Source organism: Salmo salar, chromosome ssa19 (genome assembly GCF_905237065.1).
Source record: "Salmo salar chromosome ssa19, Ssal_v3.1, whole genome shotgun sequence".
Classification (NCBI taxonomy): Eukaryota; Metazoa; Chordata; class Actinopteri; order Salmoniformes; family Salmonidae; genus Salmo; species Salmo salar.
Window position 1 is genome coordinate 58,970,598 of NC_059460.1, and position 24,618 is coordinate 58,995,215.

At 42.6% G+C, this 24,618-nt stretch overlaps 2 protein-coding genes and 1 long non-coding RNA gene across 4 annotated transcripts in view; 1 reads left to right on the forward strand and 2 right to left on the reverse strand.

Moving 5' to 3' along the window:
- The window catches only part of LOC106579182 (heparan sulfate glucosamine 3-O-sulfotransferase 2), a 33,232-nt gene extending 20,009 nt beyond the window's left edge, over positions 1–13,223 (reverse strand). The window contains exon 1 of the mRNA XM_045702555.1: positions 11,229–13,223. Within this exon, the coding sequence (XP_045558511.1) occupies positions 11,229–11,266 (38 nt within the window). The 5' untranslated portion in view covers positions 11,267–13,223. The remainder of the gene's footprint in view (positions 1–11,228) is intronic.
- A 5,570-nt stretch (positions 13,224–18,793) lies between these two features.
- Positions 18,794–22,715, reverse strand: LOC106579181 (uncharacterized). Its single transcript, XR_001322604.2, has 4 exons — positions 22,584–22,715; positions 20,592–20,700; positions 20,294–20,457; positions 18,794–18,952 (listed from the first exon to the last, which is right to left on the reverse strand). It is a non-coding gene; the product is annotated as an uncharacterized lncRNA (long non-coding RNA).
- Positions 21,984–24,618, forward strand: part of lrrc4bb (leucine rich repeat containing 4Bb) — a 42,144-nt gene continuing 39,509 nt past the window's right edge. For both annotated transcript variants that reach the window (XM_045702557.1, XM_014158840.2), the window contains exon 1: positions 21,984–22,367. The gene's annotated coding sequence lies outside the window, so the exon portion shown is untranslated. The remainder of the gene's footprint in view (positions 22,368–24,618) is intronic.

Genomic DNA, 24,618 nt, shown 5'->3' on the forward strand with positions numbered 1-24,618 from the left:
AATCTTCAAATGCTGATGACGTCTTGCAAATGCAATAAAAACAAAAACAGCTTTGATGAAATGTGAAGTATCTATTTGAATGTATTATTATTATTATTAATATGGGTCAGAAAAGCTCAAGTATTTTGTTAAACAATCTAGGAGCTTCAAAACACTAAACTCTTTGGTCGGCCATATGGTCAATTATCTTAATTTGCAGTGTTAAACATTTTGTAAGATAAGGCAAAATGTCACATTACAGTGCCCTTATTACTGTGTAATTACTGCTGTAAGTACATTGTAACAAGTATTGTAATGAGTCATTGTTACACTGTACTTACACAGCGCTTACAGGAGTAAACCTAGCCCTAACACTGACCATAACCTTTACCCTAAGTACAGGGTCAGTACAGTGTAACAATGAGTAATTACAATAGGCTACTTGTTACTGTATTTACACAGTAATAAGAGCACTGTAGATTATTTTATGAAAAGGTATTAATAACCTATCTATTTTTAGATCCCTTCACCAACCCCATGGTAGAACCCTGGTAACAATCACATAAAAATGTTTCAAGGTAAGCAGGGTCAATTATGGTTAGCATCTTCAATGAGAAATCTTCAACAAGGTCACTGTAGATTGCTCAATTTACCAGTCTAACTTGTTCTTAAGATTGGTACTTGAATAGAGCATCTGTTTATAATGTACAAAATCAACGCATTTCCCCCGCTTTTTATATCTCGCCCAAAACCTTAAACCTCTTAGAAGCAGGGTATGTTGAACACTGCTGATACAAAGAAAAATGTAATTGATATTCAACATGAGGTACGTTGAAATTTGACTTTGACACAGTGTCCATTCAATGTGTTTATGCTAGTTGGGTCAACATTCAACTCTCTTTAAATGTGTAAGCAGGCACCATGTCTATCTACATGTGTTATTAACACATCTGCCAAGGACTCATTCAAATCTAATATCCAACATCCTATATATCAAGCAGGATTTTCACTTTGAGATTGATCACAGGGAAACCACCCCACAGTGGTTATTGTGAAATAAAATGAGGGTTGATCAGATTCTTCTTTAGGTTCGGTTTCTGGGTGAGCTGATCTGACAGAGTTAGCAAGGCTAAAGAGTGTGACCCGCTCTTAGCTTTGCTACACTCACATTCTATGCACCTCTCTAATAGTTAAATTCACTACTGTGGCTAGTAATAATTGGGTTATCATGAGGAAGTTTTGAGAAAACTCACTGTCCAAGACTGCAGCACCAACTGTAGTCACAATGTTTACTGACAGTCGATGACAAAATCACCAATGGAACGTTGCCCTTTCTTTGCTACACAGTAAGAGCTTTAGTTCCATCAGGTGTATACATGCTTTTAAAGCATTAAGTGTAATCGCTTAAAACATACAGTATACATACAGTACAAAACAACTTCAGATAGGGCTAAAATATGAGGACTGATCATGAAAAAAAGCATGTTCATTCTAGTCTACACGTTAACTTCTGCTTCCAACATAAAACGAGACAGAAGAGGAGGAGTTCAGGTCCGTGTGTTTATGGGTAATTCCTATTTCGTCTAATCTCGGGAATGCCAAACAAGAGGAAATTAATCGCTTTGATCATTTTTCTAATTGGAAACCAAAACGAAAATTGGATATCAACTCGTTCTCGTTTCTGGTTTCCAAATTGGGTATCGAGTAACAGATAATAAATAACGACAAAGTGTATCAAATTATGATTATATACATTTTGTTCATACCTGGACGTACACGCCACCTAATATAGCTAATATTAATGGTGCATAGCGGTTGTGTTTACAGACTGGGTTGAGCTACCGTGTCGTCAGCACAGAGAAAGGATTTTACATTTGTGTGACAGGAAGATAAAAATAGCTAAAATGGCCAATTTATCATGAAGTTAGCATGCCAATAGAACGAACTCAACAACAACTGAACAAAGTTGGCTTGCACTACCTGGCTAGCTAGCATTAGCCGGCTAACGTGACTGCCAAATATCTTTATAACTAAACCGCATTGTTCTGTGTTACTGCTGACTAGCTAGCAGGCTGGCTAACTACAGTAGAGAGCCCTACCTGGCTATGGCTATAGTCATGCTAGCTAGTGGAAGTAAGTTAGTCCCTCATGCTAGCTAGTTGTAGCTAGGTAGTGGATGTAAATTAACATTAGTCCCTCAACCTGCTGCTAAAAGATGAAGCGGCCCGGCCAGAGCGAGGTAACGTTAGCTCCTGCAGAAAGGTGAGATTTGTACATTACTTTCTGTAGCTAATTTAGCTAGATCTTCTGTCTGGTTGGTGCTTATTGACCGAGTAGGACACAGAATGACATCTGAACATGTCATCATTTTAAGCTCCCGAACGGCGCAGCGGTCTAAGGCACTGCATCTCAGTGCTAGAGGTGTCACTACAGACGGTTCGATCCCAGACGGATTCACAACCGTCCGCGATCGGGAGGCCCATAGGGCAGCGCAGAATTAGCCCAGCGTCATCCTGGTTAGGGGAGCGTTTGACTGACTTGCCTAATTAAATAAAGGTTAAATAAAAAAATAATGAATGATACAGAGAAAGTCTGATATTACTTGATTACTGATTTCCCCCCACACTCTCTCACCCTCTCTGTCATTCACAGGACCATTCAGGGTCCACTCACTCAGCCCTATCCACAAGTTCTCAAGATCCTATACTATTTCCTCCTACAACACCCTGATGAGAAGCCTGGTCCAGTGACTGGCCCCACAGGCCTGGCACCCCTGGCCTGTGGGAGATAGTTGGCACAGAACTCATCAGTGCCTAAAGTGCCCAGCAGAGGGTCCACCAGAATCCCAGCGGGTGGTCGGTCTGGGGGAAGCCCTGGCAGCGATGAAGGATCTCCTACCTTGACATTTTTCGAAACCATTTTTTCCAGTGTTTAAGGTTTCTGAAAGCTAAGCACACAATATGCTAAAGTTCTACAGCTACAGTAGAATTCAAAATTTGTTTGACAGTAGTCAACATGCTCCATTATAGGCCATAACAAGATGCATTGTCACAGCTCAGTGACTTGCAGATGTTTGTAGATCAACCAGTGTCCTGTTTATTTTTTTCATTGAGTTTAGAAACAAAATTACATATGTCATTCAGTTGTGGCTTGTTAGCTCTGATAAAGACTTACTCATGTACATGTTCATGTATGTGTCTAATAACCCCTTATTACATATCACAGTGGACTCAGGTTAATAGAGAGTATACAAGCTTTGAAACAATGGCAGCAAAACCTAACCTAGACTAATTTACTGGCTAGTCTTTCACTCTCAGCTTTGTTTGACAGTTCAGTCTGTCACCACTATAGGCCATATCAAGATGTATTGTCATAGCATTGATATCACTCGTAGATAGGTGTAGAATGGCGCATTGCCATTATCTGTTATTATTAATAAATACAGTGCATTTGTAAAGTATTCGCACCCCTTGACTATTTCCAAATTTTGTTACATTATAGCCATATTCTCAAATGGATTAAATAAATAATTTTCCTCAATCTACGCACAATACCACATAATAACAAAGAAAAAACAGGTGAATAAAATTATTATTATAATACATTTTTTAAATACCTTATTTACATAAATATTCAGATCCTTTGCTATGAGACTCTAAATTGAGCTCAGGTGCATCTTGTTTCCATTGATCATCCTTGATATGTTTCTCCAACTTGATTGTGACTGTGGTAAATTCAATTGATTGGACATGATTTGGAAAGGCACACACCTGTCTATATAAAGGTCCCACAGTTGACAGTGCATGTTAGAAGCGTGGCATACGCAAGAGTGAGGAAGGACCGTGATATGGCGGAAGTAGAAGTGTCATTTGAAGCTGAAAGCTTGTCGAGTACAGTTAGCGAGAAAGATGAGTGGACAACAGTGAAGTTCAATAATGGAACAAAAAGGGTAAAAAGTGTTGTAGAAAATGAGTCTGATGAATCGTTACTTGTTGGAGTACGTTTTTTTGGATAAGGATGTTTATTTGGGAAACCCTTTTGATGTCACAAGGATGGTGAAGAAGGCACTGGGAAAAGTCCATGCAATCAAAGTAACCAGGAGTAGTATGGTGTTGATATCGTGTGTATCTAAAGAAGAAAAGGAGCGTGCATTGTGGCTCGCGAAATTATCGACGCATGAAGTGAATAGCTTTGATTTTCGGAACAGGGCACCGGTAAAAGGTGTTCTCTGGCGTCCCGTTGGACATTGATAAGCAATATCTTAGGCAAAAAATTCCAGGAGTCGTTAATGCACGTCGCTTGACCCGTATGGGGAAAAGAAGCTAAGTTTCTGTATTATTGATGTTTGATGAGTATTTACCCCCCTATGTAAAGTTGGGATATAAGACCATCGTGCAAAACCCAATGCAATGCAAAGAAGTGTAAAAAGTTTGGCCATGTGTCAACTGTTTGCAGACGGAAGGAATATGTAAGTCTGTGAATGTAAAATGTTGCAACTGTGGTGGGAAATCATATTTCCGAATTCTATGAGTGCCCTGTTAGGGTGAAAAAGGTTGAGGTGTGATGGATCTGGGCTTTACAGCAAATCTATTTGGAGGCGGTGAAGAGCGTTGAAGGGGCAAAAGGCCCCTTCTGAAGAAGATATGGTGGTAGATGCACCACAACCAGTTGCAAATGTTATACATCAAGTGATCTGGATACGCTTATTGTGAAGAAGGTGGATTTGGTAGCATTTATAGCCACAGTTATTAATTGTACAGCACAAGTGTCCAAAATGTCCAAGGTGCTGGACATCATATCTGCAGCCGAGATGTTTTTTGGGCCTCCAAGACTTAACGGCAGAAGCACTGCAGGGACTACTGTCGCCAGGAAATGTCCCGCCATCACAGGATCTTCTGAACCTGTGTAGGGAACTGATTAAAACAGAAAAGCAGGCTGATTTAATTAACATTTTGTTACTAATAGATTGTACAGAATACATTTTTTACCCCACAATTTTTTCATTATTGAATCCTTATTATCCACCTGTACAATAGGTGGCGGTATGCACATAATTGTTGCGAACGCCATTAGACCAAAGAAGTGCATGTCAGAGCAAAAACCAAGCCATGAGGTCCAAGGATTTGTCCGTAGAGCTCCGAGACAAGATTGTGTGGAGGCACAGATCTGGGGAAGGGTACCAAAAAATGTCTGCAGCACTGAAGGTCTCCAAGAACACAGTGGCCTCCATCATTCCTAAAAGGAAGAAGTTTGGAACCACCAAGACTCTTCCTATAGCTGGCCAAACTGAGCAATCGGGGGAGAAGGGTCTTGGTCGGGGAGGTGACCAAGAACCCGATGGTCACTCTGACAGAGCTGCAGAATTCCTCTGTGGAAATGGGAGAACCTTCCAGAAGGACAACCATCTCTGCAGCACTCCATAAATCAGGCCTTTATGGTAGAGTGGCCAGACGGAAGCCACTCCTCTGACAGTAAAAGGCACATGACAACCCACTTGAAGTTTGCCAAAAGGCACCTAAAGGACTCTCAGACCATTAGAAACAAGATTTTCTGTTCTGATGAAACAAAGATTGAACTATTTAGCCTGAATGCCAAGTGTCACATCTGGATGAAACCTGGCACCATCTCTACGGTGAAGCATGGTGGTGGCAGCATCATGCTGTGGGGATGTTTTTCAGCGGCAGGGACTGGGAGACTAGTCAGGATCAAGGCAAAGATGAACGGAGCAAAGTACAGAGAGATCCTTGATGAAAATCTGCTCCAGAGCGATCAGGACCTTAGACTGGGGCAAAGGTTCACCTTCCAACAGGACAACAACCCTAAGCACACAACCAAGACAATGCAGGAGTGGCTCTGGGACAAGTCTTTGAATGTCCTTGAGTGGCTCAGCCAGAGCCCGGACTTGAACCCAATCGAACATCTCTGGAGAGACCTGAAAATAGCTCTGCAGTGACGCTCCCCATCCAACCTGACAGAGCTTGAGAGGATATGCAGAGAAGAATGGGAGAAAGTCCCCAAATACAAGTATACCCAAGAAGACTCGAGGCTATAATCGCTGCCAAAGGTGATTCTACCAAGTACCGAGTAAAGGGTCTGAATACTTATGTAAATGTGATATTTGCAGGTTTTTTTATTTATTAAATTGCTAACATTTCTAAAAACCTGTTTTTGCTTTGTCATTATGGGGTATTGTGTGTAGATTGAGGATTAAAAAAAATTATAATAATTTTTAGAATAAGGCTGTAACATAACAATGTGTAAAAAGTCAAGGGGTCTGAATACTTTCCGAATGTACTGTATGTCATAAGTGTTTCCAACGTAGGTTTAGAGATAGCCCTGTCATTTCCAATGCTACCAAGTTGCCAACACCGAGGAACGTAGGCCTGATCACCGACAACGATGAGACAGCCTATAGGGAGGAGGTCAGAGACCTGGCAGTGTGGTGCCAGGATTATAACCTCTCCATCAACATGATCAAGACAAAGGAGATGATTGTGCACTACAGGAAAAGGAGGATCAAGCACTCCCCCATTTTCATTGATGGGGCTGGATGCATCTGCTCGGCCTCCGACCGCAAGGCACTACAGAGGGTAGTGGGTATGGCCCAGTAAATCACTGGGGCCAAGCTTCCTGCCATCCAGGACGCCAAGTCTAGGTCCAAAAGGCTTCTTAACAGCTTCTACACCAAGCCATAAGTCTCCTGAACAGCTAATCAAATGGCTACCCGGACTATTTGCATGTCTAACCCCCCCCCCATTTTTACGCTGCTCTACTCTCTGTTTATTATCTATGCATAGTCACTTTACCTCTACCTACATGTACATATTACCTCGATTACCTTGACTAACCGGTGCCCCCACACATTGACTCTGTACTGCTACCCCCTGTATATAGTCTCGCTACTGTTATTTTATTGTTGCTCTTTAATAAAACAGGTTTACTTCAGTTTATTTTAGTAAATACTTTCTTTACACTTGTTTTTCTTAACTGCATTGTTGGTTAAGGGCTTGTAAGTAAGAATTTCACTGTAAGGTTGCATTCAGCGCATGTGACAAATAGAATTTGATTTGATTGGAAGGTGAGTGTTGAGCCAATATCTTCTCTGTATATATCTGCAGATCCAGGGGCATCAGGCAGTAGGTCCTCTGTTATCCTGGCCAAATTAATTGTGGTAGAAAATTCCAATGACATTCTGATTCATAATCTAGCTTTACTGGACTCCCGTCCTGAACCTGCCGTTGGCTTGAGCTGGAGCGGCTGTTATTTAAGTCCCGCCATGGGACTATGCTGGTGTTGCATACTTCAGATGCATTGTGGTCACTTCTCGCTCTGTGCTGTTCTGCTCCTCCCAGGACCCAAACAACCGTGGCAATGGCTGGCGTGAATTCACGTAGACCTCTCTGCAACCTTCACCGCTGTCTGGGTTGTCAGGAGCACCTGGAATGGACCAGTCCAGCGCTGTTGGTGCCAAGTCTATCTGCAGAGGTCCTTGATGACCACCCAATCTCCTGGCTGCAATTTGTGGAGCTGTCCTCCTCTTTGGTTCAGGCAAAGCTGCTTCAACTCCTGGAAAAATAGATTTCAGAGCCTTGTTAAGTGCAGCACCATGTTCGGTATGTGTAACTGGCTGTAAGGGAGTCAGGGGCAGGAGAGCAGAATTTGGGTAGCAAACGGAGCCTTTTATTTAGGCGAACAAAACACACGGCACAGAGAACACTAAACACAATACGGGTTGACATAACCCAGCGCAACCAGTCTAACGTGCGCATACACGAAACAAACAATTTCACACACAGACATGGGGGGAACAGAGGGTTAAATACACGACAAGTAATGAGGGAAATGTAAACCAGGTGTGTGGGAAAACAAGACAAAACAAATGGAAAATGAAAGGTGGATCGGCGATGGCTAGAAGACAGGTGACGTCGACCGCCAAATTAACAAGGAGAGGAACCGACTTTGGCGGAAGTCGTGACACACAGAGCATAGTAACTTGCCATTCCAGCGGTGTACTTGACAGGTATTCGACCTGTCCTTAAGAAAAATGTGTTCAACAGTTCATCATTATGCAATCATTAATTCGCAATGTCATGACTGTCCTGATCAGGTCAGGTTACAGGAGACCACAATCCTACAGGGTATCTCTCAACCCCCAACAGAGGAGGAGAGATCTAGGGGTCTGAAGATGTGGGGGTTTTATGACCCCTCACGCCCATGATAGTCTTAGGCCACAGAGAAATTCCTTTGTCCTCACTATGGAGAACTGGCCTCAGAACATTAACCATGCAATAAAGGGACTTTGGAACAATGGTTTCCGTCAGCCACAATGGTGGTCATAACGATAGACGGAATATGAAAATGTATGTCATTTTTGTTTTATTATTAAAGGTTAACAGATGACGTTATTATGAAAACATTGTACCTTTAAGAGTTTTCCCAGTATATGCCTGTTGTTTATACATTGTACGTTGTGTGGAAAATATCCAAATCAAAGAGAATGTTTTGGTAAAGATGAGATGTGAAGTTAGTGTCTAAAATTGGATTTGAGTAAAATCTAGGCCTTGTCCCTTAACTTGGTACGCCCAGAGAATTGCCCTAAAGGCGGTTATGCCCACTTCTGACCAGAAGGTATAAGACATGGGACTGAAGAAGTAACATATCAGACTACTGACCCCAGGCTGCAGCCACGGTCTGAATGGTCAACGAACCCCAAAACGCAACATAAAGTTTGAAGACAAAGAAATCTTTTTCTACCCAAGCTACGGATGAGTAGCTGTGTCTAAGTGGGTGAATTCAAGCCGAACCACCTAGCCTCCACTCTTCATCGAATCGTGGTATCTACGCTGTCTCATTCCTATGCTGTGAGCTCTGAGCTACAGAGCTGTCTGTCCTCAGAAGCCCCCTTTCAAAGCAAGGACGAGGAATCAGACTACTAAGCCAAAAGGGACACTGACATCGTCAGGACAACCAGAGAGTTGCGTCGGAGCGGTGCGTCCTTGAGAAGCCTAAACGAACCAAGCGGGACGCCCCTCTGAGATCTCCAACACGTAATTACATCATTATATTCTGACCCATAAGAGCGGCAGTTCGGGGCAAGGCTAGGTTTAAATAAGCATAGCTGACAAATGAACATTTCTCTCGTGTACTTTCTTTGTTTCTCTCTCTTTTAAATCCCCATTTTGGGTAACACGCGCCATAGTGTGTTGGCCCTTTATACTAAGTCCTAATCAATAGCCTAGACTGTGTTCTGTGTATGTGTTTTATGTATCTTTTATCATCATTTTAGCTTGCTAGTAAATAAATAATAAGATTGGTGTGGTAAACTCATTGGTGTAGCCCGGGTTCGTGCAGATTCCCGGATTATGCGACGTTCAGAAATGAGACATTAGAGGAAATTGATTAATTTGGCGACTGTTGTAAAACCAATATTCTGATATTCTTTGAGTTAATTTGGGAAATAGAAACTCAATAAAACGAATTTTCCCATGGTGCCCCAGGTTAATGAGTTAATAATTGCTTGATTCATTGCTTGATTCATTTAATCACGCAATTATAAACAGTTAATCATTCGATGAGCAACAGTCGTCACATTAACTAATACAACGTCACGACAGCAATCATTCTGGTATTGTGTGCGTCCACACATTAATTCATGGGGTACCCCCTCATTTGTTTAGTTCTTTAACAGTATCTACATTTCTTAACAGCAGTCAACTCTTAGATCAATCAGTTAACTAATTCCAGGCCTATTTTAAATTAAATTTGGTTCACTTAAATTCAAATCCAAAGATCAGTCAACTCAATTCTGCTTACTTAAATTCAGCGCCCGAGAGTACAGGTATTTTTTCTACCATTACTTCTCCCTTTTGACACATTGGCTCACTTCCCCAGGCCCTGCACCTGATTGCAGATCAGAAACATCCTGTAGCGAAAACAACATGCTTTTAACAGAGACATGAAGTTCAACAAAATAGCCTCCCAACAAGTTTTCAACCAATTTAGAATGTGAAATTGTCTTCCCAGATGAGGTGAAGAACCCATGTTGCCAAAGTCATGCACAACCCGAAATGCATACCTGCTGCCAGTATACATCATAACAGTATCCTTTAACAAAATGCATGCACAAGTTTGAGCAAACAATTCTGCAGCTTGGGATGACAGATGTGGCGGTATATTTAGCACTCTCTAGGGTAGTGGCAGCTGTAGTTCCTGTATAAGACACTAATGGTTCTCCTTCAGTCCCCCTGGAGTCCACTGTATCTTGTCATTCATTGCCATCTTGTGGTCAGAAAGTGGCTGTACAACATCAGCATTGTCAGGCAGCCAGGCTCAACAATAGCCTGCCATTCCTGTGTGTCAACACACAGTACCAGTCAAAAGTTTGGACACACCTACTCATTCCAGAGTTTTCCTTTATTTTTACTATTTTCTACATTGTAGAATAATAGTGAAGACATCAAAACTATGAAATAACACATATGGAATCATGTAGTAACCAAAAATGTGTTAAACAAATCAAAATATATTTTTTATTTGAGATTCTTCAAAGCAGCCACCCTTTGCCTTGACAGCTATGCACACTCTTGCCATTCTCTCAACCAGCTTCAAGAGGAAGTCACCTGGAATGCATTTCAATTAACAGGTGTGCCTTGTTAAAAGTTTATTTGTTTTAATGTGTTTGAGCCAATCAGTTGTATTGTGACAAGGTAGTACAGAAGATAGCCCTATTTGGTAAAAGACCAAGTCCATATTATGGCAAGAACAGCTAAAATAAGTAAAGAGAAACGACAGTCCATCAGTACTTTAAGACATGAAGGTCAGTCTATATGGAACATTAAGAACTTTGAAAGTTTCTTCAAGTGCAGTCGCAAAAACCATCAAGCGCTATGATGAAACTGGCTCTCATGAGGAAAGGAAGGTTGTTGACATACTGTATTAACTTACACCCAGCAGGGGGTATGAAACCCTCTAAATTGTTCGCCAAAGCAGCAGAAAAAAACACTGCAGGTGATACCGTATAACTTTAGGGGCTTACCTTAGGGGCAAACGGTCCAAGTCCAACGCTTGTTTAAAAACTGTGATTCTGGAGCGACGGGAATGCTAAAGAAAGCATTAGCCAAATCAACAACTGAAAACCATTTAGCCGGTGCTGGCACTGCAGATAGTACTGTAACGGGGTTTGGCACAACGAGCGCTTGCATGAACTGCATCATTAACAGGTCTGAGATCTTGAACAAAACGCCAATCACCTGAAGCTTTTTGGGCAGGAAGAATGGGGGTGTTGCATGGAGAGTGTGGACAAGGCACCATTGCTCCCCTTTCTACCAATGAAGCATGAACAGGGGCAATCTCCCACACTGCCTCCTGACTCGGAGGATACTGGGCTCGGCCTGGTCTGTGTGGTCTCAGGTGTGACGTAAGCGGTTTCACCCCCCTCATTTGCCCAATGTCATACTTATCTTTATCCCACAGAGAGTCTGGGAGAACAGCCAACAAGGGTGACTCAGTCTCCATGGAAACCATCTGTTTATTTGGTTTTGCATTATCAAACCATGCACACCTCGCTGTAAAGCAGCAACCCAACAGTAAGGCACACATAATGTGTGCTCGTGGAGAATTTAGACCCATCCGCTCTAACTTCCCAGTCAGTAACCTGCAAGACAGATTTCAACCAGACACCAGTATCCTCCCAGGCAACGTCATCTGTCAAATCAAATCAAAGTTTATTTGTCACGTGCGCCGAATACAACAGGTGTAGACTTTACAGTGAAATGCTTACTTACAGGCTCTAACCAACAGTGCAAAAAAGGTATTAGGTGAATAACAGGTAAGTAAAGAAATAAAATAACAGTAGCGAGGCTATAACAGTAGCCTTAGCTGCTGAAACATGTGGTACCCTGTCACTAAAAATATAAAATAAAGCCTGTTCTTTAGACATCTTCACACTAAGAGCGCAAAATTGGGGCCCACTATTCATGTCACTGCATAGTAAGTTCTCTTGGGGTGTAGTTCCTGTCAGCCAGTTCTGTTCATAATATAAATCTCTCGTCAGTGGTGCAATGTAAGTCAGTCTGTGGCATAAAACTACCAGTTTGTTTCCAACAGCTGTTGATAAAATCTCTTCAATTGGGTCACAATGTGATCCGTCATTGTGCTATATGTCCCATGCATACCAATCACACGTTGGGCCAGTTAGACAGCGTCATGAGATGGCATGTCCCCTGAGGCTGTATAACAGTGAGGCCCTTTTCTTTACAAAGAATGTTAATTCCCAACTTACAGAGAAGATCTCTTCCTGCTAAATTTACAGGGCAACATGCAGAAGAAATGAATTGATGTTTTATGCATGTCGTCAACCTTTAACAGGTAGGGGCATCGTGAACAACTCTTTCATAGTCACTCCTGAGGCTCCCACAGTGCTGACTGATTCATTTCACATGGGAGGTTTGGACATAGATTTTGAATTTATGACAGACATTGCAGCGCCAGTATCTACCGGAAAATTGATTGACTCATCACTGACGAAGAGACAAACCATTGACTCCTCACAGGGGCTTGAAAAAATCTTGAAATGCTGTCCAAGAGTGTCAACTGTCACTACCTCGCGTCAGCCATATGTGGGTTGTAAAAGGTCATTTTCGGCGGTGGTCCAGTTTTCCAGCCCCCCCCCTACCCCGTTTGGTAGGTTTGCTTCGACATGTTCTGGTGAAATGTCCCTCCGGTCCACAGATATAGCAGGTAAAGCTATTATCTGTGGTGTCTGTTGTCAAGCCCGTCCTTCAGCACTGTCTCCCCTTCCTTGTCTCCCTCTACCTCTTCCTCTCTGTCCATCATTTTGAGGTCCTCCCTGAGCCTGCTGCTGCTGGCCCTGTCCTTGATAGAAGGCCAGCTGTACAGCTTGTAGTTTCACACCCTCCCTTTTTCATTCTCTGTTTCGTCTTATCTTCTTGAGACAGTTGCTGCCTCTCAGCGTGTTTACAGTGTTCAATGACCGTCTGTAGCTGGTCTGATGCCACTGTGTTTGCGGAAAAAGTTATCCAATCAATGCCTGTAGTCTTCCAGTGACCCTTTAGCTTTCTGCGTGCAACTATTGATGGCTGTCTAATCAGTGATGGGCAGGTAATGTTATTTTATACAATCACACAGTCCAGCCAGCTGGGTCTGATAAAGTCTGTCCTCCGTCCAGTGAAACGGTAGTCATTTTAGGCGTGTGTAGAATGGGTTCCTACTGCGCTGGGGCTGCCTCTGAGGGGTCTGTTGGTCCTGCAATCGTATCAGGTCTTGTTAGGGGGTAGAGCTGCGGCGGCTGAGGTGGCTGAATGGGCTGCTGTTGGACAATCAGGGCGGGTGCTGGGCGGGTCCTTGGGTAGGCAGAGGGAGTCTGGAAGGGCATCAAGGAATCTTTGGGTTGTCTGAGAATTTATAGCACGACTTTAATGCTTCTTGGTTGGGGTCTGAGCAGATTATTTGTTGCGATTGCGAACGTAATAAAACATTAAGATCCACAACATTTATTCCATGGGACAAAACTAGGTCCAGAGTATGACTGTGGCAGTGAGTAGGTCCAGAGTGAGTGAGTAGGTCGATGATGGCTCCGAAAGCCTTTTGGAGTGGGTCTGTGGACTTTTCCATGTGAATATTAAAGTCACCAAAAATTTGAATATTATCTGCGATGACTACAAGGTCCGATAGGAATTCAGGGAACTCAGTGAGGAACGCTGCATATAGCCCAGGAGGCCTGTAAACAGTAGCTATAAAAAGTGATTGAGTAGGCTGCATAGATTTCATGAATAGAAGCTCAAAAGACGAAAACGTTGTTGTTTTTTTTGTTGGTAAATTTAAATTTGCTATCATAAATGTTAGCAACACCTCCGCCTTTGCGGGATGCGCGGGGGATATGGTCACTAGTGTAACCAGGGGGTGAGGCCTCATTTAACACAGTAAATTCATCAGGCTTAAGCCATGTTTCAGTCAGGCCAATCACATCAAGATTATGATCAGTGATTAGTTCATTGACTATAACTGCCTTTGAAGTGAGGGATCTAACATTAAGTAGTCCTATTTTGAGATGTGAGGTATCACAATCTCTTTCAATAATGGCAGGGATGGAGGTCTTTATACTAGTGAGATTGCTAAAGCGAACACCGCCATGTTTAATTTTGCCCAACCTAGGTCGAGGCACAGACACGGTCTCAATGGGGATAGCTGAGGTGACTACACTGACTGTGCTAGTGGCAGACTCCACTAAGCTGGCAGGCTGGCTAACAGCCTGCTGCCTGGCCTGCACCCTATTTCATTGTGGAGCTAGAGCCCTGTCTATGTTCGTAGATAAGATGAGAGCACCCCTCCAGCTAGGATGGAGTCCGTCACTCCTCAACAGGCTAGGCTTGGTCCTGTTTGTGGGTGAGTCCCAGAAAGAGGGCCAATTATCTACAAATTCTATCTTTTGGGAGCGGCAGAAAACAGTTTTCAACCAGCGATTGAGTTGTGAGACTCTGCTGTAGAGCTCATCACTCCCCCTAACTGGGAGGGGGCCAGAGACAATTAATCGATGCCGACATCTTTCTAGCTGATTTACACGCTGAAGCTATGTTGCGCTTGTTGACCTCTGACTGTTTCATCCTAACATCGTTGGTGCCGACGTGGATAACAATATCTCTATACTCTCTACACTCGCCAGTTTTAGCTTTAGCCAGCACCGTCTTTAGATTAGCCTTAACGTCGGTAGCCCTGCCCCCTGGTAAACAGTGTATGATCGCTGGATGATTCGTTTTTAGTCTAATACTGCGGGTAATGGAGTCGCCAATGACTAGGGTTTTCAATTTGTCAGAGCTAATGGTGGGAGGCTTCGGCGTCTCAGACCCCATAACGGGAGGAGCAGAGACCAGAGAAGTCTCGGCCTCCGACTCCGACTCGCTTAATGGGGAGAACCGGTTGAAAGTTTCGACTCCGGTTGAGCATTCCTACAGCGTTTCCCTCCAGAAGCCATGAGAAAGGTGTCCGGCTGCGGGGACCGTGCGAGGGGGTTTATACTAACGTTACTATCTGTACTTACTGGTGGCACAGACGCTGTTTCATCCTTTCCTACACTGAAATTACCCTTTCCTAACGATTGCGTCTGAAGCTGGGCTTCCAGCACAGCTATCCTCGCCGTAAGGCGAGCGTTCTCCTGTATATTATAAGTACAACGACTGCAATTAGAAGGCATCGTGTTAATGTTACTTAGCTTCGGCTGTTTGAAGTCCTGACGAACCATGTCCAGATAAAACCTCCGGGGTGAAAAAGTTGAACGAAAAAAGTTGAGTGAGGGAAAAACTACAAATATACGGTAATGAAAAAGTAAAAACCGTGAGGTAGTCAGGTAGCAAAGTAAGATCGGCAACAAAACGCACAGCAGCACGTAAACAAGTCTGCAAATTGTGACCGGAAACAGGAAGCCGCAAACATGTTCCATTTGTTTTGTCTTGTTTTCACACTCACCTGATTTCAATTCCCTAATTACATGTTGTATATTTTCCCTCTGTTTCCCCCATGTCCTTGTCGGAATTGTTTATTGTAAGTACCTGTGCGCTACGGGTTTTGTACCCATGTGTTTGTTATTTTGTATGCCGTTAGTTTTATATATTAAACTGCTCCGGCTATTCACCAAGTTCTGCTCTCCTGTGTTTGACTTCCCTGTCAGCAGTTACGCACCCCTTACAGCCATGTGCTTCTTGTCAGTAACAACCACATCATCAAAATTAAGGGACACGGGCAGCTGTGAGGAGGAGGGTTTATTCTCCAGGACTTTAACCGTTTTCCAGAACTTCTTTGGGTTAGACCCACAGAGAGAGAACTGCTCCTTAAAAAGTAACTAACTTTGGCCTTCCGGAAAGCCTAAGTGCACTTATTTCTTATTTTCCTGAACGATAGGCAGTCAGCCTGAGTATCCGTGTGCCAAGCCTTTCGCCAAATGCAATTCTTGAGGTGAAGTAACTCTCCAAGATCACGGTCGAACCAGGGGCTGAACCTGTTTTTAATTCTCATTTTCTTTATTGGGGCATTGGGGCATGTTTGTTAACAATACCACTGAAAATATCAAAAAAGGTCCAAGCGTCTTCGACAGAGGGGATCAAGCTGATTCTATAACATTTTACAGAGGCCAGTTCATGAAGGAAGGCTTGCTCATTAAAGTTTTTTAGCAAGCGTCTATGACAAATCAGGACAGGTCATTTCACTGACCAGCCATTACGAACACAGGCTGTAAAACAGTGATCACTAAGGTCACTACAGAAAACACCAGACTGATACCTATCAGGATTATTTGTGAGGATAACATCGTGGAGAGTAGCCTTTTCTGGGTGTTTGGAGTCATACCTGTGGGATTAGTAATAATCTGAGAAAGATTTAGGGAGTCCCATTGCTTTAGGACTTGGTCAGGTGGTTTAACTTCATCGGGGTAGGGGGCAGTATTTTGACATCTGGATGAAGAAGGTGCCCAGAGTAAACTGCCTGCTACTCAGTCCCAGAAGCTAAGATATGCATATTATTAGTAGATTTGGATAGAAAACACTCTGAAGTTTCTAAAACTGTTTGAATGATGTCTGTGAGTATAACAGAACTCATATGGCAGGCAAAAACCTGAGAAGAAATCCAACCAGGAAGTGTGGAAATCTGAGGTTGTAGTTTTTCAAGTGATTCCCTATCCAATATACAGTGTCTGTGGGGTCATTTTGCACTTCCTAAGGCTTCCACTAGATGTCAACAGTTTTTAGAACGATGTTTCATGCTTCTACTGTGAATGGGGAGAGAATAAGAGCCATTGGAATCAGATGACTGAGAAAATTACATGAGCTCAGTGGTGCGCGCTCCTGTGAGAGTTAGCTGTGTTCCTTTTCTTTTTGAAGACAAAGGAATCGTCCGGTTGGAATATTATGGAAGATTTATGATAAAAACATCTTAAAGATTGATTCTATACATTGTTTGACATATTTCTACAAACTGTAATATAACTTTTTTGACTTTTTGTCTGAACTCACAGCGAGAGCACAGTGGATTTGGATTACTCGACTGAACGCGTGAATAAAATGGAGGTATTTGGACATAAAGGATGGACTTTATCGAAACAAATGAACATTTATTATGGAACTGGGATTCCTGGGAGTGCATTCCGATGAAGATCATCAAAGGTAAGTGAATATTTATAATGCTATTTCTGAGTTTTGTTGACTCCACAAAATGGTGGGTTTGGTTTTGTGACTGAGCGCCGTACTCAGATTATTGCAAAGTGTGCTTTCGCTGTAAAGCTTTTTTGAAATCTGACACAGCGGTTGCATTAAGGAGAAGTGTATCTATAATTCTTTGAATAACAGTTGAATATTTTATCAATGTTTATGATGAGTATTTCTGTAAATTGATGTGCTCATTCACCGGAAGTTTTTGGAGTCAAAACATTTCTGAACATTACACGCCAATGTAAAATGGGGTTTTTGGATATAAATATGAACTTTATCGAGCAAAACATACATGTATTGTGTAACATGAAGTCCTATGAGTGCCATCTGATGAAGATCATCAAAGATTAGTGATTAATTTTAGCTGTATTTCTGGTTTTTGTGACGCCTCTCCTTGCTTGGAAAATGTCTGTGTGTTTTTTCTTGTCTAGGCGCTGTCCTAACATAATCTAATGTTATGCTTTCGCCGTAAAACCTTTTTGAAATCGGACAATGTGGTTGGATTAACGAGAAGTGTATCTTTAAAATGGGATATAATAGTTGTATGTTTGAGAAATTTGAATTATGAGATTTTTGTTGTTTTGAATTTGGCGCCCTGCTATTTCACTGGCTGTTGAATAGTGTGTCCCGCAAGCATCCCGCATACCCCAGGGAGGTTTTAAGCATGTCCCAGTTTAAGTCACCAGCAGGACAAATTCAGACTTAGTGTAAGGGGCCAGGAGAGAGCTTAGGGCAGGTAGGGTACAGGCCGCGGCTGATGGAGAACGGTAGCACCCAGCAACAGTCAACAAAGAGCTATTTGAAAGTTGAATGCTTAAAACCAGCAAATCAAATTGTTTGGTGACAGACTGGGTGGAGACAACCGCGCACTGAAGGTGATCCTTGGTAAAGATTACCACTCCCCCAACTTTGGAAGATCTGTCTTGACGAAAAAAGTTATGACCAGAAAGGTTAATATCAGTATTCAAAACACTCTTCCTTAACCACGTCTCAGTAATGACCAACACATCTGGATTGGAGCTGTGAACCCACAATTTCAATTGATCCATTTTAGGTAATAAGCTTCTAGTGTTAACATGCAGAAAACCAGGCTTTTACGAGAGCAGAAATCAGTGAAGCAGATATCAGAGCACAAGTCAGAATTGGGGCCAGGATGTAGATGCACATTTCCAGATATCATCAACAGTAATACAATCAAGGCACGGCAGAGGACAGGGAGAGCTCTGCAGTGCTGATTTATGACATCTGAATGTGCATCAGATGGCAACAAGATCATATTGTACAGCAATTTCATCAGGTAACATGAATACAAAGCCGGCTTTGTATTCCATCCTTTGGCAGCAGCGAGAACATTTTGGATACTGAAGTTGAAAATAGGTCTAAAAATATGACTGAGTTTCCAGACCAGAGGCACAAATAAGCGAGATTTACTACAAATAATACCAGATATACCACATTGGTGCACATTGTAAAAATTAGGACTGGGATTGGTGTTTTACTGAACCAAAACCAACTGGAAAATGTTCTTTATGATTCAAGTTACCCTTTGAAATGTCGAACTCCACAAATGTGTCAACATTCAGTAAAAAAGCACACTTGAAGCGAATGTAAACATTTAATTAAACCAATCTAATCAAAGAGCAGTTGAACAAGAGGTAGCAAAAAGTTTAGGATGAGGGGGATAAATTCATTGATGTTGTCCGACAGCCTGGCAGTGTGGGATTGGTACCAACGGCAAAGCAACTTCCCCATAATGTATCCTGGAGAGAAAGAGAGAGCATGTGGCAGTGGAGGGGGTCATTACAATTATTTGAAAGGGACACAACATTGCTCTGGCAGTAGGAAGCTCTCTCATCCATTTATATGCAGATGATACAGTCTTATACTCAGCTGGCCCCTCCCCGGATTTTGTGTTAAACGCTCAACAACAAAGCTTTCTTAGTGTCCAACAAGCTTTCTCTGCCCTTAACCTTGCTCTGAACACCTCCAAAACAAAGGTCATGTGGTTTGGTAAGAAGAATGCCCCTCTCCCCACAGGTGTGATTACTACCTCTGAGGGTTTAGAGCTTGAGGTAGTCACCTCATACAAGTACTTGGGAGTATGGCTAGACAGTACACTGTCCTTCTCTCAGCCCATATCAAAGCTGCAGGCCAAAGTTAGAGGAAACAAGTCTAGATTTATGATAATCGCTCCTCTTTCACCCCAGCTGCCAAACTAACCCTGATTCAGATGACCATCCTACCCATGCTAGATTACGGAGACATAATCTATAGATCGGCAGGTAAGGGTGCTCTCAAGCGGCTAGATGTTCTTTACCATTTTGCCACCAATGCTCCTTATAGGACACATCACTGCACTCTATAATCCTCTAAACTGGGCATCTCTGTATACCCCTCGTAAGACCCACTGGTTGATGCTTATTTATAAAACCCTCTTAGGCCTCACTCCCCCCTATCTGAGATATCTACTGCAGCTCTCATCCTCAACATACAACACCCGTTCTGCCAGCCACATTCTGTTAAAGGTCCCCAAAGCACACACATCCCTGGGTCCCTCCTCCTTTCAGTTCGCTGCAGCTAGCAACTGGAACGAGCTGCAACAAACACTAAACTGGACAGTTTTATCTCCATCTATTCATTCAAAGACACAATCATGGACACTCTTACTGACAGTTGTGGCTGCTTCATGTGATGTATTGTCGTCTATACCTTCTTGCCCTTTGTGCTGTTGTCTGTGCCCAACAATGTTTGTACCATGTTTTGTGCTGCTACCATGTTGTCCTACTGCCATGTTGTGTGTCTACCATGTTGTCCTGTTGCGCTGCTACCATGCTGTATTGTTGTCTTAGGTCTCTCTTTATGTAGTGTTGTGGTGTCTCTCTTGTCGTGATATGTGTTTGGTCCTATATTTTTTATTTTAGTTTAAATGTTTAATCCCAGCCCGTCCCAACAGGAGGCCTTTTGCCTTTTGGTAAGCCGTCATTGTATTTATTCTTAATTGACTTGCCTAGTTAAATAAAGGTACAAAATAAAAATACAGTATTCTAACAAGTAAAGAGTAAACTATAGGTAATACCACACAACATGAGAAAGTGACATACCTTGAAAGCATCATTCCAAACAGGAAGTGTAAAGAAGGGGCTTTCCTTGAACGATAGGGAAGGGGAGGAGGGTTTCAGCTGAGGTCCAAGCATTCTGATATGTTCTGTCCAGTTGTCCCTCAAACAGTGCCATCAATCAGCCTACAATACCATCTGAGTGTGAACTGTGAGGATGGCAGAGAGAGAGAGATCAATAATCACTGTTGAGCATTCCACTTAAATTGTGTAATACTGTTCTAGAGTCAGATTGTCATAGCACAGTAGGGTACAGCAGGGTTAGAGAGATATGCAAACTTACAGTCATGGTGCCAGGCTTTTTGCTTCTCATCAGGGTGTTGTAGGAGGAAGTAATGAAGGACCTTGAGAGCTTCTAGACAGGGCTGAGTGACTGGACTGAGCGAATGGTTCTGTGAATGAGAGAAGTGTGGGGGGAAATCAGTAATTAAGTAATATCAGACTTTCTCTATCATTGATCATCAGCAGCCCTGAAAGGTATGCCAATTGTCGTAGCAATTCATTTAGTATCCTCACCAGTATGCCTTTACTACATCTGCCTTTCAGTTAGCAGAAAAGGAGGTTTGTGAATTATACCCACACCAATAAAAAGGCTGATTTTAAACTTAATGTATTGGCTGATGTATGAAGTTCATGATGAAGTTCATGATGATCATCTCAGATACAGTACTGTGTTCCTTCTCCTGCGGGCACACACCAACTTTGTTAATTTGTTGTGGAGTTTGTTCTATTGGCATGATAAGTTAAGCATCTTAGCTAACATTACTAATTTTATCTTCCTGTCACACAAATGTCTAATAATTTATCTGTGCTGCTTACACTGCAGCTCAACTCAGACTGTAAATACACCCGCTATGCACCGTGAATATTATATTAGGGTGCGTGTACTTCCAGGTATGAAAAGAAAAAAAAAAAAATTAATCAATTTTATCTTTATTTGTTATCTGTTACTAGATTTGGAAACCATAAACGAGAACGAGTTGATACCCAACTTTCGTTTTGGTTTTCAACGAGAAATTCTAAAATCAGTCATTTCCTCTTGTTTGGCCTTGCCGAGATGAAATATGGTTTGTGTTAACAATTTGTAAGTCGCTCTGGATAAGAGCGTCTGCTAAATGACGTAAATGTTGTTCAAACTCATAAACAACACACCCTCGTCTGGTATGCCCGTCGCCATCTTGGCGGGCGGTTCAAATGATTAGCCAAGCAAGGGAAGTTTGCAACGTAAGCCCCTCAGCCCTCGTTTTTAGTCGAGTTTGCGAGTGTACAATTATGTTCACTTCGGGGCCTGAAACTCCCCATAATTCAATTTGCGACGATTGTACATCCGCTAAGAAAAGTCAGCCAAAAATGTAAACTTCAACATGGAGTCAACATATGTAAAGTTAAAACGAATGTAAATAAGTTAGAAATGGTGCTACTAATGCATAGGACGGCACAAACACGTCTCGTAAAAGTAATTATGTGTTTGTTTGGTTATCTTTTGCAAATTGTAGAAATAAAACATTTTCTTTCTTCAGAAGTTCCAGCTAGGCATTCTAACGTTATTTAGCTAATTCATTTACTAGCTATCATACAGTATTCGTATATTAATAATGATATATTTAATGTAAGTAGATATGCAATCGTAATTGACTGTAGCGCATATAAAGCACCCACAAGCTACCGGTAGCAGCAAACAAAATCATTGCGGGATGAACGAGTTACGAATTTCCGGGTAAGGACGGTCCATTTAAAAATCATTCCTCCCTTGCCCTGAAGTCATCAGAAGTGTCCACTTCATTTGAGGGCTGAGGGGATATGGTGTCTTTTAAGTGTTTGGACTGCACCCATGAACATTCCAGAAGCATCTGAGGAAAAGTGTTTCGGTCAGACTTCTTGTCCTCGGATGATGGTGGTTTAGATATTGTTTTATGAAGGGATAGTTGTTTTTTATGACTGTCATACATTGATGCAGATATAAAGCAGCAAAAAATGTTTTACCAGCTACTGACTTTCCTGGTTAAATAAAAATACAAATAAAAATGGAATACACATCTGATGTGGAAGACCATTAAAGGTAAGGGGCTCTGTTTTAACAAACCTAACGCAATGGTAAATCTTAGCGCAGCTGCTCTTGTCATTGTCACGAAGCCTACCGTCCCACTCGCGTTAGTAGTTCTGAAAGAGTAAGTGTAGGCTATATAGAAATAATGACGCCCAAATTGAAAATCATTAACCGAAATATTGAGGATTTCGATCAGTCTAATTGGGGTGTACATTACATCTCACATACCTGAACCGAAAACCGGTGTTGTGCCGAAAATCCCCCACCCCCTTCGCGTGAACGCGCACCACACACAAATCTTCATTGCTGCGACTTGCTTGCTAGTTGGAATTTCTGCTCTTCACTCCGTTGTCAGTTTAGTCTACAGTTTACTGATCTTAGTAGCAGAAAGCAGTGGCGGTTCTAGAACATTTCAACTGGGGGGGCCAAGCTGGGGCCAGTTGTACTGTTAGAGGGTTCAGTTACATTAGACGTTATTGTTGTCATATCGTTTTCTTCACTGCATTGCAGGCATTAGCAGGCAAAAGACCATGTTCACAATCATCATCGTTGCCACTGTCTAATAACCGATGTAAAAAAAAAAAGAACATAGCAAAAATTAGTTATGTAAAAATGATTTCATACTCCACATTTAGGGGGGCCACAAGGGGGTCCAAAATTGTTGTCACAGGGGCACTGGAATTTTTCTTTTCATGTGGAAAAAGGAAAGGTCTGAATACTTTTTGAACTGTACATATGAATTGGGTAAAGCAGTCTGTTAACATTATTAAAGTGACTAGTGATTCCATGTCTACAGTGGGGGAAAAAAGTATTTGATCCCCTGCTGATTTTGTTCATTTGCCCATTTACAAAGAAATGATCAGTCTATAATTTTAATAGTAGGTTTATTTGAACAGTGAGAGACAGAATAACAACAAAAAAATCCAGAAAAACGCATGTAAAAAATGTTATAAAATGATTTGCATTTTAATGAGGGAAATAAGTGTTTGACCCCCTCTCAATCAGAAAGATTTCTGGCTCCCAGGTGTCTTTTATACAGGTAACGAGCTGAGATTAGGAGCACACTCTTAAAGGGAGTGCTCCTAAAGGCAGCTTGTTACCTGTCTTATTTCATCTCGAAAACACCATGCTAGATCAATCAATCACATTTATTTATGAAGCTTTTTTTACATCAGCAGATGTCAGAAAGTGCTATACAGAAACCCAGCCTTAAACCTCAAACAGCAAGCAATGCAGATGTAGAAGCACAGTGACAAGGAAAAACTCCCTAGAATGGCTGGAACCTAGGAAGAAACCTAGAGAGGAACCAGGCTCTGACAGGTGGCCAGTCCTCTTCTGGCTGTGCCGGGTGGAGATAAGAGTACATGGCCATTAAGGCCTGATTGAAATCTTGAAGATCAAAGGTTCATAGATGACCAGCAGGGTCAAATAATAATCACAGTGGTTGTAGAGGGTCAGGTCAGTACCCCAGGAGTAAATGTCAGTTGGCACTTCATAGCCGAGCATTCAGAGGTAGAGACAGCAGGTGCGGTAGAGAGAGAGAGAGAGTCGAAAACAGCAGGTTCGGAACAAGGTAGCCCGTCCGGTGAACAGGTCAGGGTTCCATAGCCGCAGGCAGAACAGTTAAAACTGGAGCAACTGCATGACCAGGTGGACTGGGGACAGCCAGGAGTTATCAGGCCAGGTAGTCATGAGGCATGATACTAGGGTTCGGCTCCTCCGGGAGGGGAGAGAGAGAATTAGAGGGAGCATACTTAAATTCACACAGGACACCAGATATTACAGACTGACCCCAGCCCCCGGCACATAGACTTTTGCAGCATGAGACTGAGACTGGTGGGTCGGGGGACAATGTGGCCCCGTCCGACGATACACCCGGACAGGGCCAACCAAGCAGGATATAACCCCAAGCACAGCCCCCACACAACTAGAGGGATATCAACAGACCACTAACTTACTACTCTAAGACGAGGCTGAGTATAGTCCACGAAGATCTCCTCCACCGGACGAGCCAGAGGGGGCACAAAACCGGACAGGAAGATCATGTCTGTGACTTAACCCACTCAAGTGACGCACCCCTCCCAGGGACATCATGGAAGAGCACTAGTAAGCCAGTGACTCAGTCCCCATAATAGGGTCAGAGGCAGAGAATCCCAGTGGAAAGACGGGAGCTGGCCAGGCAGAGACAGCAACGGCGGTTCGTCGCTCCAGTGCCTTGCCATTCACCTACGCAAACCTGGGCTAGACTACACTCAATCATAGG